At 41.9% G+C, this 18,634-nt stretch overlaps 1 protein-coding gene across 3 annotated transcripts in view; it reads right to left on the bottom strand.

Annotated features, from left to right (window-relative positions):
* Positions 1–18,634, bottom strand: part of LOC142104522 (ninjurin-1-like) — a 327,591-nt gene that overhangs the window by 27,399 nt on the left and 281,558 nt on the right. For 2 of the 3 annotated variants that reach the window (XM_075189241.1, XM_075189242.1), the window contains 3 exons: positions 17,319–17,475; positions 17,038–17,160; positions 10,794–10,946 (listed from right to left, as the gene is read on the bottom strand). In XM_075189241.1, coding sequence (XP_075045342.1) covers positions 10,794–10,946; positions 17,038–17,154 — 270 coding nt within the window. In that variant the 5' untranslated portion in view covers positions 17,155–17,160; positions 17,319–17,475. The remainder of the gene's footprint in view (positions 1–10,793; positions 10,947–17,037; positions 17,161–17,318; positions 17,476–18,634) is intronic. The other variant, XM_075189243.1, reaches the window with a different exon arrangement.

Genomic DNA, 18,634 nt, shown 5'->3' with positions numbered 1-18,634 from the left:
AGCTTCCTCCTTTGGTCTCTCCCACTCATCGTGATGGACACTCCCTGGATCTTGTGTTCTCCTGTCTCTCTGCAATCTTCAGCTGCTCTAACTCACACAATCTTCTTTCCAACCATAGCCTCTCTTCCTTCTGCCTCACCTTACCTCCTGAATACTCCTGCACGGAAACCCATGTGCACCCAGAGACACCTTAACATGCTTATCCCATTCCGTTTCTCAGCCTCACTATTTCCACTCTTCTCTCCTATTACTAACCTGTCCTCTCCTGATTCTCTTTCGACAATACTACACTCACGCCCACTAATACTTGCATGCACCAGGCTCACCTTTGTAAACCATTCCACTCAACTGGCACTTTATGTTCTTCAAACATACACTTGTCTCTCCTATCCACAAGAAACCATCTTCTGGCCCAACCTCTCCCACCAGCTACTGCCCAATTCCTCTCTTCACCTTTGTTTCCAGACTACTTGAGCGGCTTTTGTACAACCAACGAATCCACTTTCTCTCCACTCACTTTCACCTTGAAACTCTGAAATCATTTTTCTACCCTCTAAACTCTACCGTGACTGCCCTCACTAAAGTGACCAATGATCTATTCTCTGCTAAGTCGACAGGTTGCTTGGCCCTACTCATCCTTCTTGACCTCTCTGCTGTTTTCAATAGAGTCAACCACCCTCTTCTCCTCCATACTCTTCACTTTGTTGGCCTTTGTGGCACTGTTCTCTCCTGGTTCACATCCTACCTACCCAACGGCTACTTCAGCACCTCTGGATCATACACGTTCTTCCCTCCACTACCTCTATCTGTTGGGGTCCCACAAATCTCTGTTCTTGGCCTTCTCCTTTCCTCTCTTTATAGCTCTTCTCGCTGGGAACTGATATGTTCCTTTGGTTTCCATCATGACCTCAATGCAGATGACACACAATTCTATCTATCCTCCCCTGACCTCTCTCTTCTCTTATCCTGTGTCCAATTGCATCTCCTCCATCTTTACTTGGATGTTCTTCCTAAAGATAATCACATCCAAAACGGAGAACATCCTCCTGTTTCCCAGTGTCACTACCCTCCCTCTAAATGTCCTCACCGTTGACAACACAACTCTCTCTCCAGGTCCCCATACCCTCTACCTTATTGTCATTCTCAACTTTCCCATCATCTTTATTCCACCTACCCTCTAATCGTCATATCACCTCCTCCTTCAAAACATTGTCCCCTTTATAATCGTTGATGTTACCAGTACTCTTTATCTCTCTCTAATTATATCCCACCTTGACTTCTGTAGGCTTCTGCTCTATGGTCTACCTCTCACCCGTCTATACCTGCTTCAATCCAACCCTTGCCTCAGCAAGACTGATCTTCCTCTCTCGCTCCTCCACATCCGCTGCATCACTCTACAAATCCTTACACTGTCTCATGACAACCTCAAGAATTCTTTGGAATTGGAAGATCACAGAGGGAACCCAGTGGAAACACACTTTATTTGATAAAGGCTTGTCGCAGAAGGACAGAAAATTACTAGACATCGGAGGATGCTAACTCAGGTAGAACACTGGATCTTAAGTGAGTAGTATTCAGTATCACAGTATAATTTATTTAATTACCAGTTCTTGACGGTGCCTTTTACAGGTATTGCTTTATCAAGCAGTCTGTACTGATTCACAACGTCTACAGAGGTGCAAACCTAGAATATTGCTATATAGCTGTAAGCTCTAATCATATGAGGGAACCTCTAACATTTGTGTGGCAATAGTAATTACCCCCTGTATGGAATTTGAGTCTAAGGGTGAATGTATCAAACTTTCTAAACCGGAAAAATAGAGGTGTTACCCCATACTTGCCAACTCTCCCGGAATGTCCGAGAGACTGACGAAATTCGGACTCCCGGAGAGCAGGCAAGTATCCCGCCTCTGCAACTTGACGTGAATCGCGGCATTTTGGCCCGCCCCCCCTGCAACAAAAACAACATTTTGTCATGGGGGTGGGGCCAAAATGACGTGATTGACTGCGCCCCGCCCCTCCCACCCTCCAATCACGCCCCCCTGCCCGGGATCTCCCAGAATTAACTTTTCAAAGGTTGTCAAGTATGTGTTACCCATAGCAACCAACCAGATTCTATCTGCCGTTTATCCACAACATTCTATAATATGATGGCTAGAATCTGATTGGTTGCTGTGGACAACATCTCCACATTACCTTTTTAGAATGTTTGATACATTTAGTCACAATCCTGAAGAGGTCTTTTTATGCAGTGTATATTGTGTATTCTTTTATCTTTGTATGGTTCCCTATCAACATAACTTTTTCTCCGCCAGCTGACAGATGCACGCTGAATATTATGACAAGAAAGGACGGTCAGATCACAGCCAAATATGGCTGGAAGACAGGGCATTAATTTTTATGTAAAGTATATATACAGTCTCCTTCATAATGCATTTTTACTTTACTTAGCTGAAACGTGTATAGACAAGAAAATTAGTCGTATACACTAAATCAATGTGGCAGCTCAGTTTCCAAATACGTATGGCTTAAAGACTAAATAGCACAAGGGAGGAAAGAAAAAACAAATGATAGCATAACGCATTAAGCCATGATCGGGGGATGGCTTGCCATCTGCTATTAGTGACTGTGGTACATATTAGAGCTGACAGAGGTAGATCAAATATCACATGCATTTACCGAAGCTACAGAATGAATGTCTAATACAGTTTTAACTTTTTAACTCAAACAGACCGAGCGTAGGACGATGGGGACACGGGCAAAACACTTGCGTCAAGGTTAAGCGTTAGGGACTTTGCATTTTGTTTTGCGAATGTAATAGGATAACAAGAAGAAACCCATGAAGAATTGGTTAAGTTGTTTAAAACTGATGTAAACTAATAGGTAATCATTTGCCATGGATTACTGTCAATCTCCGATATTAGTACCCTGTATTTAAAGGAGACAAAGGAAAGAGCCATAGGCAAACCGAGGAGGGTAACCTAGTGCCTGGAAACCCCCTCCAAGCCTGGGGCACTGTATAATTGAATTGGCTGGACCCTGCCCCCGCTTCACACGGCTCTGCTTGAAAAGTAGTGCACGCAGCATTGCCCATGTATATTATGGGGATAGGAAAAGTTGGAGAGCAGCCAAGCACTGTCTAAAATTATAGCCACTCCCCCAGGCATGCTGGCCACGCCCACTGGTGGCGTGGTGTGGAAACCCCCCTCTACAAATCCTGTGTTTGCCCCTGGCAGCCATTATGTGGGTTGAACGAAATTCTTTAGGCTGCAGCCTTTTAATTCACTGGTAGCCAATGGAAACATGGCGACAGTTCATGGCCAATATCCATTAGGCAAATCTTCCTAGTGATTTGATAGGTCAAATTTTTGTTGAATATTACTTCCCTGCTATTGGCCCAATCTCCAAACTGACTACCAGCCATGGGTCTACAAATATTTTGAGACCCCAATCCAGAATAGGTTTTTTTTTGGATGCCCAGTGTATTTAACACCATAATGACACATTTCAAGGGAAATTTTTATCCCCCTCACTATTTGACTCTTGCCAGGGCTCACGGTAACAGAGGACCCAGCTTTAGCCCATTTAAAACTAATACCTGCTTTAAAATGAGCTGTTGGTGAGACCCTAACCTGTGTAATGAAAAAGTGTTATCAGGAAGTCTCAGTAAAAACCTTCCTAAGTCTCTGTTTGGCAGTTAGACCTCTCCCATGAGGTCTAACTGGGAAATCAAATTAGAAATCAGTGGTTCCTAAGTGCACTCGGTTGTGAGTAGACACCATAGACCTGGACAGAGAGCAGTAGGAGAAGAGACGTGGACAGGGAAGTGAAGGACGGTCTAGGCCGGGGGTTGCTACCGCACCGGTAACGTGTACCACTGTTTTACTCTTGCGGTCAGATAACTACCAGGGGCTGGCTGGAAAATTTTAGTCTGGAGGTGCAAACTCAGCTCGGTAGTCTATTAGGAAAATTTTAAAGAAAAAACAAAATACAGGTAGCCCAGTGATCCAGCCCAAGGTAGACTACTATGGGAACGGCCCTGGGGGCAACCCTCATCCCCAGCCCAGCCATCCCCTGTTGACTACCCAATCAGAATAGAACTTCTGGACATGTGATCACCCTGTTATGTCTCTACTGACCAGAAGCCCCACAGAATCCAATAATTGGATTTATTTTAAATATTGCATACTGCTGGATATATTTACTTTTAATAGCATATATTAATGTAATCACATTCCATTTAATTAGCATTTATTTATTTTAAACAGGGGGGTGTTAAGGGGCAGCAATGGTGTCTGCCCACCCACAGGGAGGGCACGAAGAGGCAGATTATTTCTACAGTACACATCTCACTTCTTTCTTTTCTAAAACTCATGACGCAGAGCGCATGAGAATAGGAGCAGCAGAACCACATGAAAAATATTTTCCTGGACTTCACGCTAAATCAGCCGGCTTTCACTTTTAATGACGGCAAAGATTTAAAATTCCAATTTGGTAACATTATAATATGCTTTTTATGGCAATGAAACGGCAATTTATCTCTGAAATAGTTTGGCAGCCGGTTAATGAATGGAGGGGTCTCGTGATATAATTCTTTACAAAATTGAGTAACAGATTTTAATGTCCCATCTAGAATCATTACACTATGTAACTATTATATTTACTGTCATTAATGCAGGGTCTATTTATGGCTAATTACATTAGCACGGTGCCAGCGTGCCCTTTTTAATTTTACTGAGATACCTAAAGTATGCCGAGATAATTGATTTTGTTGTAAACTAGCGTAATACATTTTTTTTTTTTTTTTAAATCTTTTTTTTTTTTTAAATGTTAATTTAATATCTTAGGAACTGACATCGTTGAGATTCAATTCCTTGCATGCAACAATTACTCGCTAATATATGTAATTTTTCATACATGGATTATTTGTTTGACCTGAGACCAGGTCAAAATACATTTGTTCATTCGATCTCTGTTGTTCTCTTATAATCTCTTATAATTATTCAATTACTAGTTCAAGTAAAGGACATGAAGAAAGATGTCATTGAAAGGAACTAAGCGCAGGAACAATGTTGCTCCAAAACTGTAGACTTTCACTAAGAAGTGGGTTTATATAAATCCAGTTTTGGACTTGTTTAGTTCCAATGCATAGCAGCCAATCAAATAGCAGCTTTTACGCCTGTACTGCTATCTGATTGGCTGACACGCTAGGGGTGTATTTGGGACTATGTCTGTTTTTAAGGAACTGTATTTGACTATAAAAAGTTGTCTCTTGTGGATTGAGCCACAGACACTCAAGGGCACTGAGAGGAGGGTGGGAACGGGTACAAAGTACTGGAGGGTTTGGCCTGCCTTTGTAGTGGGAGGAGTCACAAGCTGGTGTGGCCCTGCTCCTTCGGTGGTTATTTAAGGGGCTCCAAGAAGTTTCTGTACCGGGGTTCAAATTTTTTTTTTATCAGCCCTGCACACGCGATCATGCTGAATCTCATAGCCATTCGCTGTGTGGCAGCTCCACTACCACCCTCCCTCCAGGTACTCCCCCTGGTGGATGGCCGTGCAAAGTGACAAAGAGTAGGCTAATATGTAGGAGAGCAGGAGCTGGCTGGGCTGGGGGCAGGGGATCCATCCCATAGTGGGCTACCTTGAGCACGATCACTGGGCATTTTGTTCCTTTAAAGTGTTCCTAATATGGCTGTAGAGCTGAGTCTCGGCTTCAATTTGCCAGCCCTCACCTGGAGGAACGGGTGAAGAGCCGGTGCAATTTCAGATACCCCCCCAGAGGCAACAGAATGACAAGATTCACCCTCCAAACCAACCACAATCACTGGAATACACGAGATGGACGAGCAGATAACTAATACATGTCTCTTCTGGGAACAATAACTTTTTGCATTTTTTCTTCTTCAATACAATCTGCCAGATATGAGCAGTTAATTAATCTGTTAATAGCCTGGTGGTTATTAACATGTTTTCTCAGCTCACAAACGAAGCGAGGAGAGAGAAGGAAGTGTGGGGTGTACTTTGTCTGAGACGGGTGACGGGTCCCCCCTTGTTTTAGACAGTGAGGAAGATTAAATCAGACAGACCAATTACAACAGACCCGCAGTCATAGAGATGTAAATGTCTTTAATTAGGGTTCATTATCGGCCACGTAAGCCTGCAACCAGCAGCTCACAGACACATACTTCTTGATATTTTCATTTTTTATTTTTTTTTTGCATATTTCGGATCCACATTTTGGCCCTCGGCTACAGCGTTCTCAGAGGAAAAAGGGGAATTTAATTTTTACTTAGTCAGCACCGGTGTATATGTTCCAGCTTACATACAGTCGTTTATAACACTACAATTCAAAAAATAAAATACAAGTACTTAGAGAAACCAGAGACAAGAGAAACATAAACAAGATTTCCCTAAGAGCTTACAATTGAATTACGTATAAAGGAAGGCTACAGTATTACTAGGCGATTAAGAGCATATTAAAATAGCAATAAATTAGTTTATAGGACCTTATTTATGAAACTCGCTGGATGTGCACAGCAAAATGCTTTGGTTGTGCAAAATCTTGTTTTTGCATGTGGGTGCCAATGTAGGAGTATTTTTGCACCTAATCCGTACTCAGCAAGGATCACCCCTATCCACTCGACCCTTGTAAAAGCAGACTCCTTGGGTACATAGTAGACACACCTCCAAACTGTACCATTACGACAGCTGGCATCTTTATCCCAACTGTCGGGAATGTCGGACAGTTTGTCCAGCAATGGAAATTCAAGCGACTTCTGCGCTGTTGCGTGTTCTAAAATCAACCGAATGTCTCTCTCTACAAGAATCGCATCTGCAGAATTGTCGTGTTTAAGACTGATGACGGCAGGAGGAGAATTTAACCGTGTAGAACAGTGGGAAGTTCCCCCCGCTCTCAGGAATTGTACGGTTTATCTTGATTTAAGTTGGTGTTTCCGGCACACACAATTATGCATTCTGTATTTGCACGGCTAGTCGCATTTAAAGACTGCAGAAATATTTAGTTGCTAAAGCATGCCCATGGGGAACAATGACTAGATTATTTAAATGTACTTATGCCTTTCAACTAAGCCTTTATAATTGGTTCAGCATTATGAGTACATGTGTAAAACTGGCAATCAACCATTGTCTAATTATAGAATGAACTGTAAGTGATTTAAAACCCTCCGTGATAACCTGTGTCATTTTATGCTTGAATGCAGTGGATTTCTGCTGCAGCTGATTGAAGTGTTTATTTATATAACCGTTTTATGCATGAGTCTGATGGTAACGTAAACTTATTTGGTACAATACAATCAGGAATCTGTCTTCATCAAAGGAAGATAAATATTTAAGGGATGCTATATTTTTTATGCCCCGCTATAAGTCGTGCTTTATTTACACCATGCTATAAGATATGCTTTATTTTTATGACTTGCTATTACTGCAGCTAATGTGCATTGACAATGAGCATTATTCAGAAAATACTAAGTGAGAAGGGAAAAAAGACCTGAAATTGTGACTTCTGAGTAGGTGAACAATTGCATCCGTCCACTTAAGTTTCTAGGGCTGTATGTTGAGTAGCACATACTTTGAGATATGTGCATCTTTAGATCTAATGCATAGATGCGGCTGATGCAAAAAATGGTTCCATCATTATTATTAATTTGCAAACTTGCACCAGGCCTATGGGTCAGGCAAAGAAATGTTTCATAAGGGCCCCCCCTTATTTTCAATTTGCAAGGGACGCTTTAGATCTCCTCATCTCCTCCCATATGATGATGCAAGCTATTGCAACCCCACCCGGACGTTGTCGTCTTGTCCCGCAAATTCATGAACTTTCCTGTAAATTCGGGTGCATTAGCGTAAAAGTCGATGAATGATATCATAAAACATTATTTGCACTGTGCTTTTACATGCAAACGACCCCTAGCGAATGGAAATGTTTGGTTGCTGTGGGCTACTTCATATTTGCATTAGCAATTTACTTATTAGTAAGTCCACAATAGTCGCATAGATCTAAGCACATCTCCCTGCTTGCAGCGCCATATGTTATACTACAGTCATAGTCATATCGTATCAGATAAACTAAATGAGAGCATCAAACATATAAAAACATATTCCTTTTTCTACTCCAAAAATCTAAAAATAAAGATTAAGTATAAAAACAATGTATGTAGCCCGTTACTCTTGTTCTCTTTTTTTAAAAAACTTATTATTCCTTGCTTATATATTACTAAAATAGGATACAATATTAAGGACATGACTTTAGGATGCCAATGGGGCTCCCCTAGAAATTGGGTGTTTACAAAAGAGAACCTGGTATGGAGATTTGGCCCCAACCAAGCACACAGTTGGCCACTTTCTTTCCTCCTACGTTATGAGTAGGACAGAGCTCAGAATCTATTTGTGATAGGATTTATAAGTATCAATACATCAAGGAAATGCTGTGGCTGCATGAGGAGTGGTGAGAGGCTCGAGAGGGCTCCTGTACTGCGGCCCTCTACACCCATAAGGTCTTCCTTTGTTGAGGCTTTATTTTATATTTCCAGGGGAGAACTATCCATATACAGGTAAAGAGTAAGCTTTGTGGAATGTATTTTTTAAGAGTATATATTTCATCACCATTATCATCATCAGCTATTTATATAGCGCCACTAATTCCGCAGCGCTGTACAGAGAACTCACTCACATCAGTATTTGGACATAATACTCAATAGCCTACGTGTATCATCATCATCATCACAATTTATTTATATAGCGCCACTGATTCCGCAGCGCTGTACAGAGAACTCATTCACATCAGTCCCTGCCCCATTGGAGCTTACAGTCTAAATTCCCTAACACACACACACACACACACACACAGAGACAGAGAGATAGAGAGAGACTAGGGACTATTACTTTTATAGAATGGATGATGTTGTTTCTCCCGTTTATCTGATTAAAGATCCCTATAATGGATGCAGCGTTGCAGATAATTTATCTTGCATATTGCTGCCTGGGGGCAAAAAGCTAACAACAATAACCTGGAAAAAAATGAACCCGGTCTTCAACTTTTTTTTCTTTTAATAGATTGTTGCCCAGAAGGACAGAAAAACAGTTATTACCAGTTAAATAGAGAAGGAGACAGAGGAGAGGGGCTTAACCCCCTAATGCAAAATAATGTCTACCAGCATCATGTCATGCGGTATCATACCGCAGATTATGGCTTATAACAACATGACAGAGATGTGGCATCGCTACGCTGAGCATCACCCGTCCGCGGCCCTTTCAGATGATTTCTGGCCTCGCTGTCTGTACAAACACTTCTGTACAGTGCGATTACAACTTCACTCGCAGGTTGCTCCAGGTCGGAAAGTCTGGGTCCTATCTATGGATAGCGGAATCCGCTATCCCCCGCAAGGCACCACTACTAGATCCACGCTGACATGGATCAAATGTTAATATAAATATGTGACATTTATATATGATATATTAATCATCATCATCATCAGGTGTTTATATAGCGCCACTAATTCCGCAGCGCTGTACAGAGAACTCACTCACATCAGCCCCTGCCCCATTGGAGCTTACAGTCTAAATTCCCCAACATACACACACACACACACACACACACACACACAGAGAGACAAGGGTCAATTTTTGATAGCAGCCAATTAACCTACCAGTATGTATTTGGAGTGTGGGAGGAAACCGGAGCACCCGGAGGAAACCCACGCAAACACGGGGAGTACATACAAACTCCACACAGATAAGGTCATGGTCGGGAATCGAACTCATGACCCCAGTGCTGTGCGGCAGAAGTGCTAACCACTGAGCCACCGTAAATACCGTTACTGCAGTGACTTATTTAAATCTGCACTGCATCTATTAGTACTAAGAAATGTTGGGGAGATCGTTTAGAATATTTGATGATTTCTAAACAATAACAGAAAAAAAAGTGAAAAAGAAAAAGATGAAAAAAGAAAACAGAATAAAAAGACACGTCCTCATTTCCTTCTGAATATGCAAAGATACGGGGGAAATAATAGACTATATTTTGGGACATTTTCCCAAACTAATGGACGTAAAATAAAAAAGTTATCTATTTCAATAACATCCCCTAAAAACAAAAAAAAAAAATAGCAAAAATTTACTCTAGTCTCTCTCGTTCTGTGTGTGTGTGTGTGTGTGTGTGTGTGTGTGTCTGTGTGTGTATGTGTGTGTGTGTGTCTGTGTGTGTGTCTGTGTGTGTGTCTGTGTGTGTGTGTGTGTGTATTAGGGAATTTAGACTGTAAGCTCCAATAGGTCAGGGACTGATGTGAGTGAGTTCTCTGTACAGCGCTGCGGAATCAGTGGCGCTATATAAATAAATGGTGATGATGTACTTGGCAGAACGGAGAATGAAAACAAAAGTAATTGAAAATATGAAACCATGAAAATAACTTTGGTCATGTAAACCCCTCCAGTCCTGAAGGGGTTAAGATACACCAGCAAATAAGGGGTTATCAAGGAATTAAAAGACAAGGATGATGTAGACGATTGCAGATAGCAATGATTCACATGACTCCTAGGGGGTAAATGTATCAAGCTGCGAGTTTCCGGCGGGTTTGAAAAAGTGGAGATGTTGCCTATAGCAACCAATTAGATTCTGTATAATGTGTTACGTAAATGATAGCTAGAATCTGATTGGTTGCTATAGGTAACATCTAGAGTTTTGATACAGCTTGATACATTTACCCCCTAGAGAATGGAGAGACATTGGCAAAGTCTTTCTAGAATTATATGTGATTAGTAAATAAGTAAGGATTTACCAGCAAGGTGAATAGGAAATAATAAAATGGCGTCTCCGGCCCCTCTTGGAGTAAGTGCTTCATTTGCGAAGCGTTTGCAGTGAAGAGAGCCATGTCCAGGAACCCTTGGGCTAATGTCTTCGTTCTGGCAAAGGTGTTGATATTCCTTATTACCTGCAAGGGTATTAAAGGGTTACTGAATGTCCCCATCAATAATTCACACTCCAGATTATTCCTTGTATTAGCAAAAGCGTTTGTACCCTGAGGTACTTAGTCATGTTAAATCTCCACCAGCTGCTGCTTTCAGTTTTATAGATGTATTGTTACCTGGTGCTCCCTGTACGATGCCATACGATGGGAGGGGGGAAGATACAAGTTACAGTTTTATTGGAGAGGGGATTAAACTACTGTATCCCCCACTCTGCGTGTCTTATTCCCAGGAAAAAGAAACTAAAGTCAGCGTAAAATGTTTTATTTTATGCTCCAGGCTGCCTGTCCTGCACAGGCAAAGAACTGTACGTTCACTCAACACTCTGAGCTTCATCAGGATTACCCATGGACTGGAAATTGCGTGCAATTGCATTCATTGGCGTTAAGTCTGTTTCTGAGTATATGCAGAGCTATTTCGCACAAGATACGGCACGCCAATGGGCGTACACCCGAACGCCAATCAGGGCCTGTGTGCGCACAGACACCTGCTGACCAGTATAATAATAATTATACTGGTCAGCAGATGGTTTTGTTTCACCGCTAATAACTAGAGATGCTCACTGACCCCCGTGAACTGGTTTTGGTTTTGGATCTGGATTAGCTTCGTGTTTTGGTTTTTGGTTTTGGTTTTGGCAAAACCGCCCTCGTGTTTTTTGGTTTGGGATTTTTTAGGAAAAATCCTAAAATATGCTAAAATCATATAATTTTGCTCTTTTTTTGTTCCTACATTGTAATTAACCTCAATAACACTAATTTCAAGTCATTTGCAGTCAATTTTGACCACCTCACAGATCACAATATTATTTTCATACACTTTCAAACAAAGACTGCAGCGACCTGGCTGGATGGTAAGCGACAGAGCAATGACACAAACACACGGCAGTTCCTAGCACATCTAGGACACATTGACACACAGCAGTGGCAGAAAAGAAGAATGGTTCAAGATGGAATTGTCCTTGGGCCCGCCCTCCCCAAACCGTTATGTAGGATCTTAAAAAGGAATTCAAAAATCGCTAGAGCCGACGACAGTAACGCATACTTACCTACTTTCTTCAGCTCCCTTCCGGGAGCCAGCCAGTGGAGGGGGGCGTGAAGGGGCGGGGTGGCCGAAATCGCGTCATTTCGGCCCCGCCCCCTGTGACGTCATGACGCAAATTGCGTCATTTGACAGCGGGGGCGGGGCCAAACGCCGCGATTCACCGGGAATCGCGGCGTTTGGGATCTAATTCTGCCCACTTCACTAGGAAGTGGGGCACTTCCTAGTGAAGTGGGCAGAATTCGGGAGATTGCCACACTCGCCCGGGAGTCCGGGAGACTCTCACAAAATGCGGGAGTCTCCCGGACATTCCGGGAGAGTTGGCAAGTATGCAGTAACGATGACGTTTTGCCTCGTTTTCGATTCCGAGGGCGCGCAAAAGTACTCAGATCCCCTAAGTTCGGGTGTGTTCGGTTCTCGAGGAACCGAGCCTGAGCATCTCTACTAATAACAGTGTAACAAAAACATAAAATACGACACATGTAATACAGACACCCCTGTCGTCCTCTTAACTAATTTTAACAGTTGCGGCTCCTGTCTGACATTGCGATTCTGGTTAAAATTTACATCCAAACAACATTAATACAATTTATTGCTTATATAGTAGATGAATATTATTTAGCCCCAATTAAACTTTTTTTTTTTTTGCATAACTTATCAGGCATCTGAAATGAATCTATTTCATATCACTACATAGCACTCTACGTTTAACGTAAGAAGCTTTGCATCAAAAGCTTGCTTGGAAGAGACATCATAAAGAATGAATCTCTGATGATGTGACAAAATAATAATTTGGAAGTATTGTTGTGCATAATAGAAAGGACACCTGCATCATAAATAGGTATTAAAAATGGCTCAGGCTTCTTAGTGATTACAATCACTTTGCATAATGTATTTGGTTGCCCTTCGTCAATAACTGTCTAACTTCAAAAGGGGACAGGCGATGTAATCTATACCTCACGTGTACGTTGCATCTTTCCCGTAAGAAAAATGAAGCATAGATGTGTTGCTTTATGAAAATGCAAAAGTAGCGTCTTAATGGGATTCTTGTGCCATTTATTAAAATAGACTTCAGGAGCAAATCAGTATATTGAAGACTCGCGGGGTGCCCTGGCGTTACCACCTGATGTATGCCACACGGTTAATATCTGTTATAAATAGACCCTGATTACATCAAATAATCAAGATGATGCTATAGGAATAACACTTAAAGTTTACAATGACATTGAACATTAATAATGCTCTTCGTGTGCACAATACAGAACAATCATTTTAATATTTCGATGAAGGTTTATTACAGCCACGAGGGATTGAAATCATTCTAAAGTGACTGAAAATAGCATTCATTGTTGGATGACTATTTCTGTGCTCGCAGATGAGCTTTTGTAATAAGGAAGCTGCATGAACGGAGGGAGGAACCCTAAATAAGGAATTTGGATGGGGGTTTCTAAATAGTAAAATAGAATCTGTAACAAACACAAGGTGAGTCAATCAGGGGCTGGCTGGGCTGGGGGGCTGCTGAGCCAAACCTCGCCCCCAGGCTAAAGTTTGCCAGCCCTCCCCTGGAGCTAATTCACCTTGACTCAGTTCAATGTTGCATCATGTTCTTGATACATGCATAGAATGCATATTGTATACACACAAGCATTTTATATTTTAACCCTTCATCATCATCATCATCATTTATTTATATAGCGCCACTAATTCCGCAGCGCTGTACAGAGAACTCACATCAGTCCCTGCACCATTGGGGCTTACAGTCTAAATTGCCTAACATACACACACACACACTAGGGTCAATTTGTTAGTAGCCAATTCACCTACTAGTATGTTTTTGGAGTGTGGGAGGAAACCAGAGCACCCAGAGGAAACCCAGACAAACACGGGGAGAACATACAAACTCCTCACAGATAAGGCCATGGTGGGGAATTGAACTCATGACCCCAGTGCTGTAAAGCAGAAGTGCTAACCACAGAGCCACCGTGCCTAACTCTTTCCTGAGCCTAAAAACTTTAGTGTTGCACATAAGTGCATTGGTGTGACGTAACGATACGTCTTGATGCAAAATTGGTGCACTAGGCATGCGCACATCTCGTGTCTGCTGTACATATCGTGCACTTGCGGATCAAGGGCGTTAATATGCAAGGACGGTACAGTACGGGAGTGCAGGGGCAGGTTAAACACACCCCTCTGAGATACAGCTTAATTAGGTTTGCCGTTATCTGTTAATACATTAACTATGAGATGTAAATTTTGCATCTACATAAATTAGTTGTACGTTTTGGAGCTAATGACAATGTTTGTCGCATCCTTGTTTCAGATGCATGTATATGCTAGATTTAAGGCTGCATGTATCTTAATATCAGCATAACTCAAAATACAGATTTAGGCACATCTTTGCTGATACACAAAGGGATCATCTTTGCATTAAACTTTAAATCAGGTCCATAGTGGTGCCCAGAGGTTAGCATTGCTGCCTTACAGTTCTGGGGGTGGTCATGGATGCGATTTAAACCAGGGCTCTATATGTGTGGAGTTTGTATGTTCTTCCTATGTTTTTGTGGGTTTTCTCCGGGTAACCTTGTTTCCTTCCACAGTCCAAAAACCTACTGGTAAATTAATTAGCTGCTGTGTGTGTGCATATAATATCAGCTCTAAAGTGGCAGAGACTGATGTAAATGATTACATATTCTCTGTACCGTGCTAAGTAATATGATCGAAGCTAGGTAAATAATAATATTGTGAATGGAAGGGCTCTTTACTGCTGTCACTGTCGGTGGTCATAAGTGGTACTGCACTTTTTAAAAACTTTTTTTTACTTATTGTCTGAGGGTCATTCCAGGCCTTTAAATCCCCTCCCACCCTTAAATACAAGTATGCATTCCTATATTAATGGGACCAAACACAGGTAGATGTGATCAGTGAAATACTAACTCAAAGTGCTTTTGCCGATGCGCAAATTTCTATTTTTCTTGTATTAAGCACACTATGGTATATTACTGGAAACGTCTGTTGTTGCCTTTTTGCTAATAATGTATTTATGTTCCTGGCAACAAGACCTCAGGCAGTCTCTCATACTCAGTGAACTGTGCCTTGGTGAGATGATGGAAAGTGCCCTGTGGCTGAAATATTTATATACCAATAAATGAAACTACAATCTGTTCTTTGTTTAATGTAAACTTACCAGAGGGGAAAAACACTAATGCACGCTGGAGTGCTTGCCTAAATGTATAGTCTATTTTACCTACTGCAAAGAGAATTGATGTTGAATACATTGTGTCTTTCATAGTCTGTGGAAGAGGCTGTCATGTGACCTGAAGCCATGTGACACACTATGAATCACATGCATTTATTGGCTGTTTGAATAATAACCCACAATCCTCTCTTTGCTGTACAAAGAGGACAAGAGATTGCAGATTGACAATGTTTACTTCTTGCTATTTTGGAAAATCATTTTATTTTCCTGGTTTAATAAATGTAACCAATGAGTTATATGCCGCATGTGTCAATTATGAGCTGGCAAAGCATGCTGGGACTTGTAGTTTCACCAGGTTGTTCAGGCCTGCCATATACAGTTTGAAAACAAAGATTTTATACACTATTGCATCCCTTTAAAGACACATAACCTGTTGGTAATTTATATTTCGGTGGCGATTCTTCTTTTCTACGTCATTCTGAGTTTACCACAGTGTTATAGTCTGAATTTTGGGCTGGGCTACAATACCGACAGTGACAGTGACAGTGGTCATGTAGTACATTGTAGTGCTCACAGCTACTGTTTTTCACTTTCTATAACTGCTGATACACTATGGGGCAGGCTACACTTGTTCTATTGCGCTACAAAGTAGCAGCAGACAGCTTCATTGTCTCACTGTCAGAACAACATACCTACCAACTTTCTGAAGTTGGCTTCCGGGAGCCTGCCGGGGGAGTTGGGCGTGAGGGAGGCGGGGGTGCCAAAATTGCGTCATTTTGGACCCGTCCACGGTGACGTAATGACGCAAACGCATCATTTTACACCGGGGAGCGGGGCCAAATGCCGTGCCGCAATTCCTGGAGAATCGCGGTACTTTGGACCAAATTCTGCCCACTTCACTAGGAAGTGGGCAGATTCGGAAGATTGCCATACTCTCCAGGGAGTCCGTGAGACTCACCCAAAATGCGGGAGTTTCCCGGACATTCCGGGAGAGTTGGCAAGTATGCAGAACAAGTGATGCAGTCAGACCAGAAAGAGGAGAAAAACATTGAGCGGTATTACCCTGCGGTTATATGGAGACCGCCAGTTAAAGAACAGACGTGTGACTACTGTTAACGCCCTGTGGTTTCCTAAGGCGGAAGACCTACCTTTAAAGAGCGCCTTGAGGGTGCCCTAGAAATGTAGGACACAAGAGGGCAACTTTGAATATGTTTCTAGTAAACCCCTTACAATGGGTATAATCTAAAGTTCTGCCCCACTGTCTACAGGTCACCCAATTCCTATAGGCACAAAAGATAATTTGGCAATAGCTGTCAATGGTACCGTTAGCTTCTTCCGCCACGTATTAATGCTTAGCTAAACACCCCGGGACGTGAGTTTGCTTTACTAGTGTAGCACAGCCCAGAAGCTTTTTAGATAATGCTCTTCGACGGCTGAACTCGTGACACATAGCAACAATTAGGTTTATTGTAGATTAAACTTTGATGAAAGCGACAAGGTTAAAGCTTTTCATAGACCTTCACTGTCAAATGGAATTATCCGGAATCTTTGCTAATTCATTTCACAGAGCTACTGATGCATCTGCTTACAGCCTGCCTGTCTCTGCTCCTATGCCGCCTGTCAAAACTGCTCCTTGGCTGCTGAATTATTTGGTTTTCCCCCTTTTTTTTTATATATAAAGATTCTCTGTCTGGATCCTCAGTTCTACAATCAATAGAAAAGTGGAAGAAGTCATGGAAGGCCGGTGACTTTAGATGTAAACGACACATCTGCCATTAAAGTTGCATAAGGAGGTCAAAGTTAAGCAAAGCCGTGCCACTTACATTAATACGGGTCTCATCGTAAGGGCCCCGCTGAAGAAGCGGATCTTCCTCGCTGGACATATCGCTGTCGTCTCCAGAGGTCCTTCTGTGCATCGCTCGGTGGAAAATCGAGGTCATGTTTAGCTGCAAGAAAAAAATAAATATATAACCAGGAAAAAAATATGTTCCGTGAAGTTCAACAGCTACCAGGGGGGGAAAAAACACTGTCCTGATGTGTACAGTAATAAAACATACTTAAACTAGGTCGATTCACACTCGGCTTCACACCCACAGTCACTAACCTTGCCATTTAGATCTCTCTGCAGAGAGCTGTAACTCAGCTGAGCTTTGGCTTCTAGTCCTGTCTGCTGTTTTGTATGTTCACATTTTTTTCTTTATTCACAGCTGCTGATGCCGACACGTTCTAGGAACTTCAAAGCTTTTTAGCTGCGTAGCCCTCTTTTTTTTAAAAAAATAAATAAATAATAAAAACAGAATTACTATGAGGGTTTGCTTATTAACAGTAGAGATGCTCAGGCTCGGTTCCTCGAGAACCGAACACACCGGAACTTAGGGGATCCGAGTACTGCTCTGTACTTTTGCGCGCCCTCGGAATCGAAAACGAGGCAAAACGTCATCGTTACGTCGTCGGATCTCGGGATTTTTTGGATTCCTTTTTAATATCCAACATAACGGTGGGTGGAAAGAGGGCGGACCCAAGGACAATTGCATCTTGCACCATTTTTCTTTTCTGCCACTGCTGTGTGCCAATGTTTCCTAGATGTGCTAGGAACTGCCGTGTGTTTGTGTCATTGCTCTGTCGCTTACCATCCAGCCAGGTCGCTGCAGTATTTGTCCGAAAGTGTATGAAAATAATATTGTGATCTGTGAGGTGGTCAAAATTGACTGCAAATGACTTGAAATTAGTGTTATTGAGGTTAATATTAATGTAGGAACAAAAAAAAAGAGCAAAATTATGTGATTTTAGCCTATTTTAGCAATTTAAAAAAAAAATACAGATCCAAAACCAAAACACACGAGGGCGGTTTTGCCAAAACCAAAACCAAAACACGAAGCTAATCCAGATCCAAGACCAAAACCAAAGCCAGTTCACGGGGGTCAGTGAACATCTCTATTGACAGTTGTAGCTGTCTACAAAACCTGCACGGTGGTTATTATCGTGCAGGCCTGTAGAGGGCAGTAGTGTACAGGGGGGGGGGGGGGGGCAGCGAGGAAATAAACATAAAGTACTTTTACTTTACTTTCTTTTATTGCTATGTTTTTGCTGCCAGTTCTGAGCCTGTCAATCATTTCTCATCGAGGGGTCATACACCTGTGTGGGCAGAACAATGACTAATAGAGGTTAGATTGATTTTCATTGGCCTTGATCTGCACAAATGTTATATAGATCACTGCCAACAGAGGGTTTAATCACTGTAATACATTTAAAGTTTTCCTTTTCCGTATAATTGTTTACTGTACAATACATTAACCTGATTTGCTTTTTTTTATATATATATTGATTATAGCAGACTACAATATATTTCAAGGCATATCAAATAAAACTCCATTTTAATGTTAATAGGGAACTATAGCTCCATAGGCTCATCTCATCTCT

Source organism: Mixophyes fleayi, chromosome 10 (assembly GCF_038048845.1).
Source record: "Mixophyes fleayi isolate aMixFle1 chromosome 10, aMixFle1.hap1, whole genome shotgun sequence".
In the NCBI taxonomy this organism is placed as follows: domain Eukaryota; kingdom Metazoa; phylum Chordata; class Amphibia; order Anura; family Limnodynastidae; genus Mixophyes; species Mixophyes fleayi.
Note: the sequence above shows the minus strand (reverse complement) of the source record. Positions and strands in the feature narration are given on the sequence as shown.